At 40.0% G+C, this 18322-nt stretch overlaps 1 protein-coding gene across 1 annotated transcript in view; it reads right to left on the bottom strand.

The window, feature by feature from the left end:
* The window catches only part of LOC139712799 (protein strawberry notch homolog 1-like), a 48773-nt gene extending 30701 nt beyond the window's left edge, over nt 1-18072 (bottom strand). The window contains exons 1-19 of the mRNA XM_071624590.1: nt 17926-18072; nt 15862-15954; nt 14216-14827; nt 13416-13545; nt 12852-13061; nt 11838-11922; nt 11386-11476; nt 10703-10864; nt 9800-9935; nt 9119-9224; nt 7831-7984; nt 6333-6515; nt 5692-5789; nt 4862-5019; nt 4053-4304; nt 3145-3396; nt 2023-2183; nt 1395-1523; nt 381-516 (exon numbers count right to left, since the gene is read on the bottom strand). Coding sequence (XP_071480691.1) covers nt 381-516; nt 1395-1523; nt 2023-2183; nt 3145-3396; nt 4053-4304; nt 4862-5019; nt 5692-5789; nt 6333-6515; nt 7831-7984; nt 9119-9224; nt 9800-9935; nt 10703-10864; nt 11386-11476; nt 11838-11922; nt 12852-13061; nt 13416-13545; nt 14216-14827; nt 15862-15954; nt 17926-18072 — 3295 coding nt within the window. The remainder of the gene's footprint in view (nt 1-380; nt 517-1394; nt 1524-2022; nt 2184-3144; nt 3397-4052; nt 4305-4861; nt 5020-5691; nt 5790-6332; nt 6516-7830; nt 7985-9118; nt 9225-9799; nt 9936-10702; nt 10865-11385; nt 11477-11837; nt 11923-12851; nt 13062-13415; nt 13546-14215; nt 14828-15861; nt 15955-17925) is intronic.
* Nucleotides 18073-18322: the final 250 nt, after the last annotated feature.

The following is an 18322-nucleotide window of genomic DNA, read 5'->3' as shown; positions in this document are numbered from 1 at the left end:
CTAAAACTTTCACTGATGTGTTCTATTAATATTGCTGCATTCTCTCAATCCTTATGTTTATGAAGGTGAACCTGTCCTTTAAGTACCAGTAAGTACAGGTTTGATTCCAGTGATACAGGGTCATGTCATGTTGCACAGCACTTTCAACACAATGACATGATAGAAGTGCACAACTTACAGCATACAGAATACTATCGATTGTAATGCCATGTTGTAAAGAATTTTGAGTACCATGACATGGTTCCAGGGCACAACTAAAAGCATGATTACTATCCCTCCCCACCCCCCCCCCCCCCCACCCCCAAGCTATCACAACTATGAACACTTCTAAGCGATTGAAGGCAGTGCCATCCACGAAATGGCATTAATCCCTCACTCACCAAACTGCTGCACAGCTCTGTCTGCGCTCCAGGGTAACTCCAGCGTGATGTGAACCCTCCTCTTCTGGTTGGCCACCCGCCGGTCAGCCTGTAGTGAGATACCTGAGCTGGCAGCCTCGGAGATGATGGCTATGTACTGTGTGTCATGAGGTGGATGGAGATGGTCAAAGCACAGAAACAACTCTGAAGTAAGTTTACTGAATCTTACAGTCAATAGACACACACAACAGTCTACTTTGTTTGGGCTACAAACAACAGGCCAGGACACAAAATACTTTATATACATATTCACCAGTACAGTGCACTCCCGTTATAATGAACATGGTTATAACAATATTCTGGTTACAACGAAATAAAAATCGAGGTTGCAAAATTATCGGCTCTATCTTTTTATTCTTCATTTGTTCGGTTATAAAGAAATTTCAATATAACGAAAGAAAACTGTCGGTCCCGAGGACTTCGTTATAATGGGAGTCCACTGTATAAATTCTTAAATACTGATTGTCTGATGGGTAGGGAATACTGAATGAATAAATGAATAAATAAAAGATTTTAAAAACTGTCACCCAGAGTAATACATTTAAAAAAAAAAAAAACACTGACAGAGTGTGACTGATGAAATAGAAAAATACATTTGTTAAATAAAAACGTACTCAGCAAGAAATCTCAACTTCTCCATGATAGATATGCAGAAATATTTCTCTGCTGGATAGTTCCACTACAGATGAAAGCAGAAGTGTTACACTCTGCTCTTTTTGTAATCTGTTAGCTGATATACTCACATCTTGAACAAGGGCAGCATACATGTACCAAAAATGTAATGGTAACCAGAATCATACCTTTAATACCCAGAGTCCTATCAAACAAAATCAAGGTCAATTGACAAGTTAGAAAGTCTACTCTCTTGAGTTAAATTGTTACGTTCTTAACAATTTATCTTACATAAAGGAGAGAATGTGCAAAATCATAAATCATTTTCGCAAACATCACTTCTACAAGGAAATAGAAATGCACCTTGTCGCCATCCATGAACCGTCTCTTTTCTGTCAGGTTGAGGATTTCTAATGGAATGTCGCATTCACTCCTTGACTCGTACTGCACGCCATTGTCATGGCTCACGACACGCCCCTTGCGGCCTGTCATCTGTGGAGGGCAATAACATTATCCATTAAAGTAAGTTTCACACATGACACTATTCATATTGACTTTGTTACAATGACTATTACAGAAAGTTACACAATTTTACAGTGACTCTGTCCCTCTGCTAAGTTTGTAAACCTCTGAAAACCAATAAAATGATATCATTCGCTCCCTAGCATGGTAAACCCTTATACATTTTAGATTTAAAACATATCACAGGCAGTACTTTTCTTTTATTTTCTTTCAATTTCCCCTGATTGCAAAAGGCATTTCTAAGGCAGCAAATCCGGCGATTGCAAGTCAAACTTTGATCGTGATTTAGATTTTGCGATAAATTTACCACAACAGCTATGAATTTTCAATCTCAGACATCAGAGTACTGTGAAATCTGTTTGCCCCACCCTCGTACAAAGGGTTTGCAGGCAAAGGTTATTAACAGAATCATACCAAGAATGACATAGTCTTTTTTTTTAAATATAAAATTCAAATGAAATCATCTCACTTCTGCCACGCTGTCTGGTCCGCCCAGCTCGTCGATGAGTTCGTCCAGGGTGTTAGGAGGTAGGTCAGAGGACAGCTCCTCCAGTGTGTCCATCAGTTCTTGCCTCATCAGTCTCCCTCGCTCGTAGGCATCCATGCCCGGCAGTAGGCTGCTCTTGGTAGCTGGAGCAAAGTGCGGAAACACAACAACCACCATCAGATTTTTACACCTGACTGAGGCAGAATTCATGCAACCACTACCAGTATTCCAAGCACACACCACAAGTAACTTGTTCACAGTGGTAAGGACAGGGCGGCACACTAACCCATTTTTTCTACTGGTCCGACCTGTCTGTCGCACCAGTAGGTGCCCAGTTTTTCCATGTTTTATTGGTCCATTCCCGAAAAAGCTACTGGTCCGACAGTGATTTTTACTGGTCAGGGACCATTGGACCAGTGCCAGTGTGCAGCATCGGTAAGGAGACTGAAAAGTTGTTGTTGTTTTGAAGAAAAGAGAGAGACTGAAAAGTATAGCAGAAGCTATTACTACACTGACACACTTAAGAAGAAGTGAATAGGTATGTTCCAGCTGCTTAATGCTCTGATAGCTAACACATGAACTCTAATGACCATCACTGCACATGAACTCTAATGACCATCACTGCACATGACTGATGCCAAGTTCTAAACACTCAACTGTTCAATAAGCAATCATGAATTTTAAGAAAGGGTGTATTGAGAAAGGAAATGTTGAGCTCCAGGCTATTAATATATCCAGACCTGAGTGCAACAGCATGTGTGACACATAGCATTTTTCAAGTTTGAAACAAGAACAAGCACTGCAGTGAAAATGTCTTCACACAGCTGGTACAGTGTTCATTCAACCAAGGATCTGAAGCATAAATTAATAGTAAATGCAACCCAGCTTGAATGTGTCAAAATTTGTAACTTTCAGAGATTTATGTAACTACATGTATAACAATACACGAGTGGTAGTAATATGCACAGAGGAACATTTGGCAGTGACATAATGAACAGACAAAAAGACAAACAGACAAGTCCATAGATGAAATAGATATTTCATCTTTATTATACAAGAAGAATAGCAGAATACTGTCCTTAACAACCACTCATCCATCACTACCTGAAGGAACTGATGATGAAAGACTATGGAGAGTTGAGACAGCGGCGCTGCCCACTGACAGAGACCGTGGCGTCTTGGGGAGGATCCCGAGAGCTCGGAGGGCGTTGTCTGCCGCCGAGTCCACGCTGTCAATGTGCGAGGAGTTTCTCGCGGAGGATTTCCCCGAGAACGATGAGGCGTACTTCTTATCCTTCTTTCTCCTTTTGGCCTTGGGTTCCTTGCTCTTTCTACCACTTCTGTTCAACCATGGATCTACGAGAGGATCAGCAAAGTAGACTTTATTATATATCTGTCATGATATTAATTTCCAAAACTTAATATTTCAGGGAAACCAGTCTGGGGAAATGCCCAAATATAGTTTCAGTAAAGAACTATGAAAATATCACCAGGATTTCTTTATTTCAATGTCACAATAAACTAAACAGAAATAGCCATAGAATTAACACAAATGTTAATCACATTAACAAATCAATATTCAATCAAGGTATTTCAAAATGTAGGCAATGACTTCAGAATATTCCCAAATCAAGAAATAATTGTGCAAGATATATTAGTCCAAAATCCATCTAAGTCTCTCTGGAAACACAACTATCATCAATTAAATGATGACACCCAAAAGAGAAAGACTGCTTTTAATGAGTCAATCATCATAATGAGCAGGTTTGTGATGAGGCAAAGAAACACTTTGTGTGTTGTGAGAAAAAAAAATGATGATTATTTAGGTTATTATTACAATCATGTGACAGACATCTTATGCAAGTTCTGAATCATGTTATTTTCTTGCTGGCTAATAGCACTAATCATCTGTTTCTGACAGTAGTAGATCAGACTTTTTATATTAACATAGAAAATCATAATTCTCAACCATAATGAAAGGGACAGGCAAGAATAACAACATGTAAAATCACCATCATCTGAATCTGAGTTGCCAAATGGATTGAAGTCATCCTCGTCGTTGTCGGAATCGAAGAATGCCGATGAGTTGCTCGATGAGGAGTCTGAAGACTCATCTTCATCCTCCTTGTTCTTTGATGTCTTCTTCTCCTTCTTCTTCTTCTCCGGATCATCACCATCGTCATCATCGTCCTCATCATCTCCCGAAGAGCTCTCACTGTCATCGCCCCACCAGTCTGTCGTTCCTTTCTTCTTCCACTTTTTGCCTGGATGAAAGAAAGAAGAATGAGGAAAATGCGCTCCAATCACTTTTAGCCCTGTAGTACCTATGTAGAGGTTTCTTACAATCTCGATAATAATTCATCGAAGAAAGCAGCAAATGTTGAACACTTTAGCATGGGTCTGGACAAACAGATCACTTACTCATGAAGATTACCTTGCCAAAGTCTTGTGATACATGAATCTTACTAACTACCCAAAGAAACAAACCTGCTTTCACACATCAGGTAGTGTATGATAATCAGAACTTCACAAATTATGTTTTCTTCAAATCCGAAAAATTCCATGTGATCAATAGTGTAAAACCACATCATTGCATATAGCCAGTTCCCTGGAAAGTAATATCAATGTCCAGTTTTACATGGTGTTTGCACAGTATCCTAGAAATGTAAACTAGAAGAAAACTGAAGAAATATATTTGCTTCAATACGAATGCTATGAAGTTGAAAGTATAAGGTTGAAAGTAAATATATACACACAGACAAACATCACTAAGACATACTTACACCTTCACAAAGCTACAGAAATGCACAAATTCACTCACCAACTTTCCTCTTCTTGCCCTTTCCTTTCCCACGGCCCTCCCGATTGTCGTCGTCATCCTTGTGGTTTGCGCCGTTGAAGCTCAATCCCAGCATGCTCATGGTCTTGTTACGGTCAGGCACAGGGAAGTGTTTCTCTATGAGTGTGGTGAATACTCCCCTGTACAATATGACAAAGTGGATTTTTTTTTTTTGAATTTGTGTTGTAGTTAACAACAAAAAAGCAATAAAAGTCAAAAATATAATGCACACGAGGAGATGCAATGGAATGGGACATACCTACATGTCATTGGCCCTCTTTGAAACACATGTGAAACAAAACTTTTTGAGAGAGGAAAAAAAAAGCAGGCAGTTGAATTTTGTATGACTTTGTAGACTCTGTGCTCATGATTACATCATGCATACAGTGCCAGTCCCTCCGTCAAACATATTAGTGTGATATCCTGCATCCTGCATATTTGAGGAGCTGATGTGGCTCACCGGAAAAGACTATGGACTATCAATCATGAGGTCTCTGGTTAGAGTCCAGTTGTTGCAGAATTGCGCCCCTTGGAGAGGCATTTTACCCTCATTGCCTAGTCCTTTGAGGGGGCTGAAAGCTGACAGACCTGGGGCTATTTGCTTTCAAGCAATCATTGCATCTTTTGCAGTTTCGTAGAGCAAATCAATCCACTTTCTGCAGATATCTTGTCATTTCTGATTGTGCAACTAGTGGGGCTTCTTGTGCAGGATACCACTGAGCAGGTGACCTTAATGTGGAGTGAGGCTCTATATGGTGCATCATCAAATTCAGCAGAGAGCGGGGTTTCGCAATGAATGGAGGAAGACTCACCTGGCTGTGGAGACAAAGTCGTTGAGTTCTCCCCCAGCCTCCTCCAAGGCATCCAGAGTCCTGGCCTCCCCAGTGGACTGCAGACCTATCACCACGCACTGCAAAAGGATGGATAGTGTGGTAGGACATACATTTAGGAGTGTGAATAAAAGCCACGAGTATTCATCATCATCATCATCATTGCCATAGAAACTGCAGGAATATTGAATCAGGAATATTGAAGTGGTATGAAAAGAAAACATGAACATGAACAATAAAACAACATTGATTCCCACTGAATGATTGCATTTTTCTTCCTCTTTCTGAAGCTCCTTTTTACATGATCTTGGCATTCGTTGAAGAAGCAAATTGAACACCTTTCAGAGGGAGCTTTAAGTGCTCAGGATTGGATCGGCACTTGGAAAGCATTATGTAAATATCAGTCATTATATTCAATTAATTACAATGAAACTCCTTTAAAAATATACAAAGTCACAGTTTATTAGGACTTAAATCAAGAGCAAAATGCGCTTCACGCTTGCTTTCTTAAAATTCATCACACTTCTGATGATTAACATGGCAGGAGGGGAGCACGATAACCCTCACCTATGACATACTAGAAATGGTTTTATTTCCTCTGACATCAAGTGGCTATTTCTCACCTTCCCATTTTTGACCGACTCTCTGGCCAACTTGACCACATGCTTGACCTTGGCTGCAATGCACAGGTACTTGAAGAACCGCTGGTGAGCTGACCAGAACTGACCCCACATGGATTTGAACATCCGCTGGTCGGCGTCCATCAGGAGTGCCGCCTTTTGGAATCTGTCTCTTGCCATGTGCCACTGATAAATAAAACAAAAATTGAAAAATGAATTGTAAAATCAGTGTTAAAGAGGAAGTTCTTGCACTTGCCCAGGGAAAATGAATTTTACTTTTTCTTTTATTTCACAAACTATCACGAAGGTTGAGCGAGTATTTCAAGCACAGCACTGCCAGGGTGATTAACCCTTTGAACCCCGCATTATTTGAGATGGTCTAACCCTCACCCTGCATTATTTGCATATATTGAGCATATTTTGCTAAATGACTGAATACATCGGTAATACATACAAAAAATACAACAAAAACAAATAACCACAGGTCTGTGAAGTGTGGTTATGATTACTCCAATTTTATTTGAGCTGCAATAATAGCTCAGCATGACAATAATGATAATAATCATAATGATAATCAACAATAGTAATGTTAGCTATAAAAACAATAACCTCACTCCCTGACTGTGCCACGCCCCCTTGACTTCGACGATCACCAATATGATCACCTCCAGCTCCAGCTCTAATGGCATCCCAGCTGCTATTTCCCCCGCTGGTACCCGGCTGAGATTGTACATCACCTTGTGCAGCATCTAGCTCATCATCTGTTTCCGTTTCGTCTTCAAAATCACTGCTTTGACTATAATATGACTTGTCAATAGCTTCCTCATAATCACCAGATGATTCACCTAAGATTAGCCTCCTCTGCAGAATAGCATCTTTTTGCCATTTTTATAGCTCAAAACTTGCAAATCCAAACCGTAATCAACGAATGTATAGACCGAAGAATCTCTCCACATCGTTGTAGTGAGATGGCGTCATATTTAGGGGGTCACCTGACAGTTAAAACTCAAGTTATCAAAGTCACATGATTTCTGGCCGGTATACCGGCCTTTAGGGTATTTGCACGTTCTGCGCGCGGCCGGTTTTCCGGCCTTTCGGGTTCAAAGGGTTAAGGGCTTTGGCAGCACATACTACAGTAAAAGGTATACTGGTCTGCATTGAACACGCTACAAGAATCTAGTCTTCAAACAGTATCTCTCAAATGAAAGAAAATCACGACGTTTCATTGCTGAATCTCACAAATTTGAATAGAATAGCATACAGCTCTACACTCATTATGATCACATTAATTATGCACTTTCATTTCCGGAGTCAGTGAAAAAGCACACCAACGCCATTACTATCAAACAATGACTTGCTGGGCACTCAAATAAAAGCTATTTCCCTTCTGCCAGCATGGTAGATTTGACAGAATGTAGTTAATACTGTCAACAAATGAAGACAAAGCCGAGAAGACAACGATTACCATAAACACACCAAAAAAAGCAACAATGCAATGTACCAGATTAACCGATTTATTGTAGATCTTCTTGAATGATTCCGAGAGTGCCACCTCCTTGATCTTGAAGGTTACACCCTGGAAGCTGAGTTGTCTGGCTAGGTATGTTCCCCTCAGCTTCATATCCATGGCAACCACTTCCATGGCTCCTACACCCCTGCAAGGAAAAACATTAACTTTAAAGATAATATCGTCTGTTGAGAATGAGAAGGGCGTTAAGTCATCTTGAACACTATGGGTTTTGTGACAACTTAATGCCCTTATCATTCTCAACCGACGATATGGAGTAGCTGCTTTACTATCATCATGACATGTGAAATTTGTCAGACTGAATGTCTCCCTCAACAAGTTTACAGTATATTTGAAAGATATGACTGTACCACTGTTCTGTCTGACGAGACAGAAAAGAATGTGATGTCAAAATAATTTGAATGCACAAGATAACAACAGACTATTTTGACACTCATTCATGCAATTTGTTCACCATCCAAGACGTTACGCAATACAGAGAATTGCTATGTGCCACAGCTTGATTTATACCCAAGACTGATACCATATCACACACAAATATATTGTTTTTCCACAAGCTCTTCTATTCTTCATATTCTTATATTCTCCATTTTGGTAAAAAGTAGGGGCAATGAGTCATAATATTAAAGGCCAAACATAGTTCTGGTACACCTGCAAAATTGTCAAATTTCGCTCCAAAATGTACACATATGCCTAAGAAATGTGTTGAATAATGCTGCAATAAAAAGATATTTGTTGGGTAACTACAGAAATGTTAAATATTAACCAAAAATGTTCGCATCTCAGAACTTACCCAATTGGGGTCAGGCTAACTCGGACTCGGAGACAACTCAGCCTCACTTTGGTGGCGGGGCCGAGTTGTCCCTCTGGATTGTAGAGTGTTGTACTATGGGAGCGCTTCGCGTTCTGGCTGGTCGCAGTTAGGGGCCGAGTTGATACAAACGCGCGCATCAAAGAACCTCTTTGGCGTCTACAAAATGAACGTACGGCCATGTATATAGAATATGGCAAATAGATTGTCTGAATTAGGGCTGAGTTGTCCCTGAGACCGAGTTAATCTGTATCCTTCTGGGATAAAAGTCAGTGTACCGACTTTTACTTTTTATCTCAAAATACTCCGAAACAAATCCATCATCCCAGCAAATTGCGTCAGCAAGGTAAGTTTCTTGGTAGCTCTTTCGATATATTGCAAGCAAATATGAAATGGTGCAAGACAGGTTCTCAAACCCTAACCAGAACAATGTTTTCACTTTAAAGTTACCTCCTCTCAATGGCCTGGATGAAGGCATTGAAATCGGGGAAGGCAGTGCCTTTGCCCCAGATGCCCAGACGAGACATGTAGGCCATGTTTCTAGGCTCAGAGGCACCTGGAGATCAGAGCCAAAAACAAAATGATTTTAATGCAGATAAAAGTAGGATCATATCACTCTTACTGTTGTAAACAAAGCCACAACATTTAATCTTTGTGTATGGATGAAAGGGAATGGATGAAATGTCACCGTTTAAGTCAAAAGCAAAAGAAAACTGGCAAACTGCTGGAAGAAACATATAGCTACAGGAAAAGACACACACACACACACACACACACACACACACACACACACACACACACACACACACACACACATACACACACACACAAAATGCCCTCATGGAAGAAGGGGAGAAGAAACAGCAACATTGCAATTCAGGAATAGCAGGTAATATGTGTACACTTGCTATCAGTACAATTTGGCTAATTTTTCATAAATATGATATAATTTGTTAACATCACCTTAATTAAATTCAGTTTGAATTTGATGAAGGCAAGACTGGACAAATTTGCAGGGGAAAAAAGTCCTGATATCAAGCCCATGTGGGAAAACTAATGACATATAATTCACATTTTCTTTATGGCTGTTAAAATACAATATGAAATATTTACTTCAGACTGGTGGCTAACCTGTTGCACTGCAGTAGACAACCCTAGCCTTTGGGAGTTGTTTCTGTAGCTCCAAAACTGTGACACCAGTCTTGGTTGGCTTGGATGAACCTGTGGGGACAAGATTCTTGGCTTTGTGGCATTCATCCAACACAATCTGGACAAGTGTTCCCGAATCAAGGATCACAAATGTGGCTGATATCCCAAAATATGTGAAGGGAGTGGCTGGTGAAAATACACTTTGAGAAGTAATAAGGACAAATAATAGGTACATTTATTTCTTTTGAAAAACACAATTTGTCATTTTACATAACTCAACCCAATACCATGCCCCCCCCCCCCAAAAAAAAAAAAAAAAATGCAGAAAGAAATGTAATCGTTAATCTCACATGCCATTACACGGTTTGGTTATTTTTGTTAATTTCTGGTAATTGTTGGGGCAAATTTTCATAATTTATTCAGCATTACTAATTGAGAAAGAAAGACTTCAAGCACTTTCTCTTTAAACCTTTTCTTCATTATCAAAGCTATGCTGGGTCTTTCACCTGCACTATACTGCCAGAAATGAGAGAGTTACATTGTATTTCATATCAATTGAATTGCTCATAGAGGATTTTAGAGGGGAAGTTACACTACTTGAAATGGGAACTTTGTGAACACTGAGGTGATTACTTGATGTTTGTTGGTTTTTAAGGGGTATTTCATATTTGCTACATATTCTTCCCTCATTATTTATGTGACATAACTCTTGTGGGGCTGCCTTGACTAGAGTAAGAGCCAGTTACTGGCAGCATCAACAAACAAATCCTTTCTTCTGAACACAGGAATATCCAAGGAGAAGGAGACCAATTCTGTAGATAATCTTGCAAAGACTTTTTGGTTTGTTTGTTTTTGTCTATAATTTGCTTGTCTGATCAAGGATACGACCCCATCAAAGTCCTTGCCACACCAGTGGAGTAGCTGCTTCAGCCGTGTGCGATACTTGCTGCGGTTCTGGCTCTCGCCGATCAGTGAGGAATACGTGGCAAAGATGACTCCCTTCCTGACGTGGCCATTCTCCGTTGAGTTGATTTTGGCATACTTAAACTACATGTAGGGAAAATAAATCAAATTTTCATATCAGCATGCTTCTTGAAATGCTATGATACAAAAAAGGAGTATGCCTTGCAATCTTTTTAAGGCTTTTTTTTCACAGCAAAAATATGGTACTGAGAATTTGAAATAGGAATAAACATTATACCAAGAAGAATTAATATTTATTACAGTTCTACATCACAGATATTTTGTAGTTGCTTCATACCCCCCCCCCCCCCCCCCCCCCCCCCAATAAAAAGAACTCAGTTTTATGCTGACGTCAGATCTGGCACTATGAAATCATGCTATATACTGTATATCATTTACGATAGTTCAGTTGGCATGTTTTTCACATTCACCTTCCATTTTATCTTTAACCCCTTGAGGTCAAGTCCCGAGTATACTCAAGCAAGTGTCTACGGGAAATGCGTGCTGTATCAAAATCAGCCCCTCCTCAATGGGTTTAATAATGAGTATAAGCCAACTGCAAAAAGGTTTAACCCTCAAACGGTTTAAGATAAAACTGTACATACCTTATTGAGTGAATGTACGGGAATGTTTCCAGCTCCTATGTCTTTCAGGTCTCGCATGGCATCATATTTCAGATCGTTTGAGACACTCAACCTGTCAGAGGAAGCAATGAGGGAGGGAAAGAAGCCATGAATCCTTATATACCGACGGATGGCTATTTCCATCATTACGGGACGGATGAAAAGGAACCATGAAGACGCAGGAATTGAGGTGTTTCAGACGAAGGAGGAACCTCCAGCAATGGAAGCTTACCTGGGTCAATTTGTGGCACCACAGCAGACGGGCAAGCAATGATGGTTTAACACATATAATGTAATTTCTAACTTCATTTTGTCTGGAAGTTATGCTTGCTGAGACATGCATTTTTTCCAAGGATCAGTTCACTTCAAATTTGTATCATTTATAGACACATAAAACTGACAATGAAGAATAGATATGAATGCTCTGTACTCACCAGAGTGCCCTTTTCCTTCCAAGGATGTAGTTCTCTAGGATGATTCCTGCCACCGTTCTCCCTTTACCGACTCCAGCTCCATCCCCTGGTCACCAACAAAAAGAGCGCATCTTACTGTCATTAACTCAGAAGATGCTGACATCAAAGCACCACAATGCTGACAGGCACAAATTCAAACCAGCAAATTCTAATTCATTTATTCATTTATTCATTTATTCATTCATTCTCCACTCATGGGAAGGATTACCCTTTAAGCCATAGCTAGAGCTGATTTTTCTTAATGGGGTCCTTGAAACTCAGGATCTAAGATCAACTGGCAAGGAGAGGAAAACCCTTCCATTTGCACTCTCAAACAGGTCTCCATTCTATGCATGGGTTGTCTAGGCACTATAATACTAGCAACTCACTGCCGGGTGTTTGAGGACAGAGGCACATAAGGAGTTGCTGTGGATCAGTGGAAAAGACCACAGACTATCAAGCACAAGGTCATTGGTTCAAGTTCCCTGGTTGCAGCAGCTGCTCCTGTAGGCAAGGCATTTTATCCTCATTGCCGTGTCTATCAGAGGGCACTGTTACAGCCCTTGGTTGCATGGTTGCTTGCTTATAAGCATGGAATACTTCCTTAGCAGTTGCATAAAACCATGCAAATTCAAATTAAATTCAAACAGAAACACACCAATTTGATAATGAATGCCTTGCACATATGAAATAAGTGAATACCATATCAAAATGAGTTTCTGATACTATTTGAGCAGTACAATACAACATTGTTCGCACTTGATTCACAGGTTCACCATTTTTTTTCTATGTCTGCTCTACTAAACATTGAAGATGTCATCATCTGGTGAGGAGGAAAAGGTGCAAAGTCCATCATGAAGTGGGCTTGCACACTATTAGTTATTTTATTGTATTCATTCATTTTTTTTTTTGAACTAAGAACAAACTCTTTATAGGAACAAGGCCTCTTTTGAAACTAACAAGGGAGCTTTTCTGTGATTGGTCAACTCAACTCACCAATGAGGAAGCCAGCGCGGCTGCCACCCGGCAGTCGAGTCTCGTGCTGCTGGCAGGCGTAAGTGATAGCCTCCAGCTGCAGCGATGAGAGATGGCCGTAGTCCATTGTGCTCTCGGGTATGCTTAGATGGTACCAGACGTTGGGCGGCTGGACGCTGGCTAGGGAACTGGTCTCCACCACTGGGTCGGGGTGAGTTTGACCAATTTTCACTGAGGGCAAACAAAGAGGAAAGATCAATCAAAATCATATTCTGTACAATTCTTCCACAATCTATGTACAACATAAAGTCATTCCTACATCCAACACCAGTAGCACAATCATTTATAGTCTTTGTACAGGCCTCAAGTCCAGGCAAGGCAGAAAAAAAGGACATTACCTCCTGCATGTCTGTTTAAACTTTCTTTCTCACACACACATACTCTCTTTCATCCCTCCCCCCATCTGTTTTCATCGCACCCAATAATGGAAATTGAAAGAATCAGTGCACCGCTGTCAATTTAATTGGAGTAAGACAGCAAATGAATATACAACACTTTGCAACACAAATTGAGGGCATCACTTACATTTGCTTGGTGTGTAGTTTGCATATGTATCAGCTAGCCCCATCGTCTCATCATCATCCAGATCATCATCGTCGTCATCGACAATCCGCATCGGGTGACGGCGCGAGAGCTTTAGTGCCTTACTACCTCCCTAGTTACAGGTTAACAAGCAGAAGAAATTGAATGCATGAAAGCACAATGTCCTCCTATTTTGAAATGTCATTACTTTACCTTCATCTTTCCAATAAAATAAGTCAAAATAACAAAGAAAGAAACAAGCAATAATTTCAGAATATATGGTACCCTTTAGATGAAATATTTCCTCCTATCAAAATGCCTACTACAACAACCGGACCTTTTCGGCTTGGTTTTGATTGTGTTGCTGAGCATTAAACAACTCACATTCAACAGTAACAAAAGTAACATAACACAGTAAAATGGAGAAGTATTGAAATATGCAATTATATAACCATACCCTGGAAATTAGCCTACTGGAACAAAATCATGAAAATATGGTTAAGCATAGTAGTCATGCTCATTTTTAGCTTATTGTATCATCTATTAATTTGTCACATTGTCATTACTTGTTTTTACTCAAACTCCATAATATGGGCAATATTTTGTAAATAAAAAAAAGAAATAAACTAACAAACATATATTCTCAATAACAGTGCCACGCACAGTGTCACAGTTTGCATAAACAGCTATCATTTGTGTATCCCTCCTTGCTCATAACATGTTGCCATCTATGAATAATTCCCATACAACACCACATCATATTCACTGGCAGAATATATAATGCAATTACTTGCACAACTCACTTGAGATGCTGATGGCAGAACTTCATTACTCTTTGACAGGAATGGCATTGCCTTCAAGAGTGCAGATCCATTTCTAACAACTGTTGAAGGAGACTCCACACTATAGTTCACTTTGGGCTGCGAAACTTTAGACTGCGAAACTTTGGGCTGCGAAACTTTGGGCTGAGAAACTTTTGTCTGTGTGACCAGGCTAGGTTTGAGGAGAGCAGAGTCTGTGTGTGACCTTACGAGGCCTGCTGGTTTGGTATCATTCAGAACAATGGTCTGTCTCGGCTTGGATGCGGGTATTGTGTCGGGACTGCAGGGCTTCACGACAAACTTAACAAACTGCTTGGCCGCGGCTGCGCTTCCCCTGTTCACGCCCGAGGCGAGGGACGGACCGGATGTCGCCTGCTCCGACACCGCTGTGGTGAGGAAGATCGGCTTGGTGGTCACTATCTGCTGACCGTCCGGCTTGCTGCTGATGATCTTCAGGACACTGGTCGGTGAGGAGATGGGGGAGGACGCCGCCTGGGACACCTGCCGAATCACAATGGTTGGCTTGGACTTGATGGACGGGACACTGGACACAGGAAGCATCTGAATATTTTGTGTCACGGTACTAACAGGTGTCTGCACCATTCATGCACATTGTAGCACCACGAAAAAAATGGGAAAAGGCATTTATTCCACCAAAAAGCATATTCTATTGTGCCAAACACATTACTAATACTGCATGTAACTTAACAATCAATGCACAAATACTTTGACTGTCAATTCAATCAGAAATTTTAATAATAATAATAATAATAATAATAATGATAATAATAATAATAATAATAACAATAATAGCTGGGTTTCTTTATACATTTCACGCTTGTTAAGTATCTCAACTTGCTTTCACAGACTATTATTACCTTCTATTATATTTTACCCTCTTGATCATGTCTTGCTCATTTACATTCACAGGATGGCACTGAACAAAATTGGTGTCTAATAGCCATGTCTATTTACAGCCGTTTGCAGCCATCACATGGACATTTCACTGTCTTTTACACAAACCCGCTGAAGACTAGTCCTGAGTATACTTGGGCAGGTGTCCATGGGAAGCGTGTGTTATTGCAAAATCAGCTCATTTTCAACTGGTTAAAATAAGCACCTGGCATCCAAGAATCAGCTAAATATGTTGTGAATGCATACCATTCTCAATGTGGTATATAGGATTGTAACAACCGTTGTACAATAATGACTATCACTATCTTGGCAGTATCAAATATCATTCTCACTTTTTAAATCCAGAAATTATCATTATAAACACACTGGATCATGTGCCAATTCAATGGACAGGATAAAATTTTAATTTTGTAGAACATCTACAGTTTGATTCCTAGTCTCCTATTATAACATTGTAAACCCACTGTATACAATGTATATGAAAATAATGACTTCATCTGTTTCAAATAAATCTGACCCCCCCCCCCTTATAATTTTGAATGCTAATATTATTTTATGATGTGACAGTGACTTATGAAAACAAGATTGCAAGAATGGCATTTCTGCACACATTCAAATGCAATTTATATCAGCGATTTTCATCAATGTAGAGCAAAAATATATTTCATATATTACAATGAGAGCTGGAGGGACATGAGACAGAGTGGTGTTACCATGACAGGAAGGGCAGAGCTTGAGGGCGTGTCCTGCAACATCTCCAGAAATGGGTCAGCATCCTGTTCATCCACACCACTTGCTGCCATGGCCTTTATCAGGTATTTGGTTTGAAGAAATACAAAACTTCTCATTACCAATCAACAATCTTTTTATAGAGCATGTAGAATCTGACAACTTCAAAATTTGCATCATGCTGTATTGAGTAGAAGCACTTGCTTGTAACTTTTCCCCAGATTTGCTCCGTGACTGGCAACCGGCATCTAACAAGTGCCAATGTCAAATTAATGAACTGAACTGAGCAAGCATATCTTCATGACCTGGTTTTTCACATTTCAAGAGTTCTTTACTAGATCTTTCATTTCTTTGTTTCATATTTATCTACAGGTATGCATTTATGCAGTCACTTCAACAACAACAACAACAACAACAAAAATAGGTTCAGCTCCTGTTTTTATTAGGTGATACACTGTATGTAGCAATTGTGAGCTGGCTGTCACAGAGCGTTTACCATGAGGAGCTATTCTCTTGGGTAACAATAGACCATGGGCGAACATCTAGCTGTGATATTAATTACTGCAGAACGCTAAACTCTTCCCGGCACTCACTAGCCTATGGCAGCCACTAGCACAAAAGCTATGCAAATTACCCTCCTTACAGATCTACATCATGTCAATATGCCAAGAGTACTAAGTACATGATTTCAGTCGTATCACTTCATTACTTAAATCAGATTTTGACATCACAAATTATCATGGATATTGGTACAGTGTGTCAGTATTCAAAGAGACCAATGAAAATTGATGGTAAGGCAGAACATGTCGTACTTATCAAGTCACACCATACATGTATGTGACCCGCTACAACAAAAGGACCCAAAAGTCTGGGAGGACAATTTTCTGAAAATGGCATGACATTATTCTCATGCTCTTCTACTTTGATTTCATATATAGCACAACTCATAAAAATACTCGGTTGCGGAGATATCGATGATTTTATCTATAGCGTGTGTCAAGTGGTTGTGGAAATCAGAAAAACACATTTAAAGTTTTCCTTCCGACGCTATCGAGATCAAGGGGAGGCGAGACAGTTTTCACCACTTGACAATAGAAGGTATGCTCCCAGCGACCCGCGGCGATGTTCATTCAAGCTTAGCACCAGCGGTCTATACGCACGACCAATCAGTAATCAGGATGCCATGCACTGACCTAGATCACTCCCTCGTTGCTAGGGGCGGAGTCTAGCTGCGGCGCTAAATCCAAATATTCGGACACGTTTCTGTTACGTTGAAAGTTAGAAAATCATGGCCAAGAAAAACGCCGATTTCTTGCCTTTCCTTCGATCATTTAGCTTCAAAATTTTGGCAGATCATAGACAAAACATTAGACTACAAAATAAGGCCAAACACAGAAATCCGGTTGTTTTGACCAATTTTGATGATCTGACTTCAAACTTGATTTTCTCGGTTCTGCCGTCAGCAACTTTAGGATCCTTTTGTTGTATCGGGTCACATATATTTCAAGTCTCATCAAAACATAACAAGGTTAGTATTATACACACATTCCCCAATGTACAAGCAATTTTACATCCCCCACTGTACAAGACTTTTTGCCTCATATTTGATTCAAGATACGGAATGTACCTATGCACAATTAAAGTATACAGAGAGATTCATACAGTTGTACATGTAGGCACAAAATGTTAGTACACCCACAGTACCGGTAACTAATTAAACTTGTATGTCATGACAGTTTACTGACAAAGCAGGAAAAAGTTATGTCTGAAGTCTTTTCTGAGTACTTACCCTCATTACATTTGCTTATCATTGAAATGAGCACTAGTGTTCTAACATCAATGTGGTAGACACTCTGTCTATTACCGTGGTTAATATCATAATATTCTGTTGAAAGCTACAGTGTACAGTGTCCAACAGTTTGAGACAGGTCTGACTACAGTGTACAGTGTATACACATTTTGTATCACTCTGTCCAAAGATTAATATTTTACACCTACAAAAATGTCAAACAATCCCCTCATTTTTAGATGAGTGGGAGTTATCTTACCTGAGCTAGCACACTGCTGGCATCAGTTGAAAGTGAATTGTTTTCCTCCTCATCTAGAGGCTCAGGATTGAGGATGTCATCCAGAGAGAGTCCGCTCTCACAGAGGGCAGCAGACAACAGGTCTGGCGGGTTGCCTGCGTCCCCCATCTTTTACTACTCAGGTTTGCTGCGAAGAGATACACAACACAACACAACATATGCTGTAGATGTCAACATTTAACAACAAAATTAATGAAGAAATGACAGTCCCATGGCACAAGACAAAAATTTACTGAGTATTTACACTATCAAAAGTAAAAGTGTTACAACAACTGATGTCACTTCCCTCAGCTTTCTGGAATTGTATTTCTTCACATGATGTAGAATCCTGTTTAAAAGGAACCAGATCCATACTACA

The sequence above is a fragment of the Diadema antillarum genome, unplaced genomic scaffold (genome assembly GCF_040938485.1).
Source record: "Diadema antillarum isolate AM-2024a unplaced genomic scaffold, OU_Dant_1.0 seq00001860_RagTag, whole genome shotgun sequence".
NCBI lineage: Eukaryota > Metazoa > Echinodermata > Echinoidea > Diadematoida > Diadematidae > Diadema > Diadema antillarum.
This window is presented reverse-complemented; position numbering and strand designations above follow the sequence as displayed.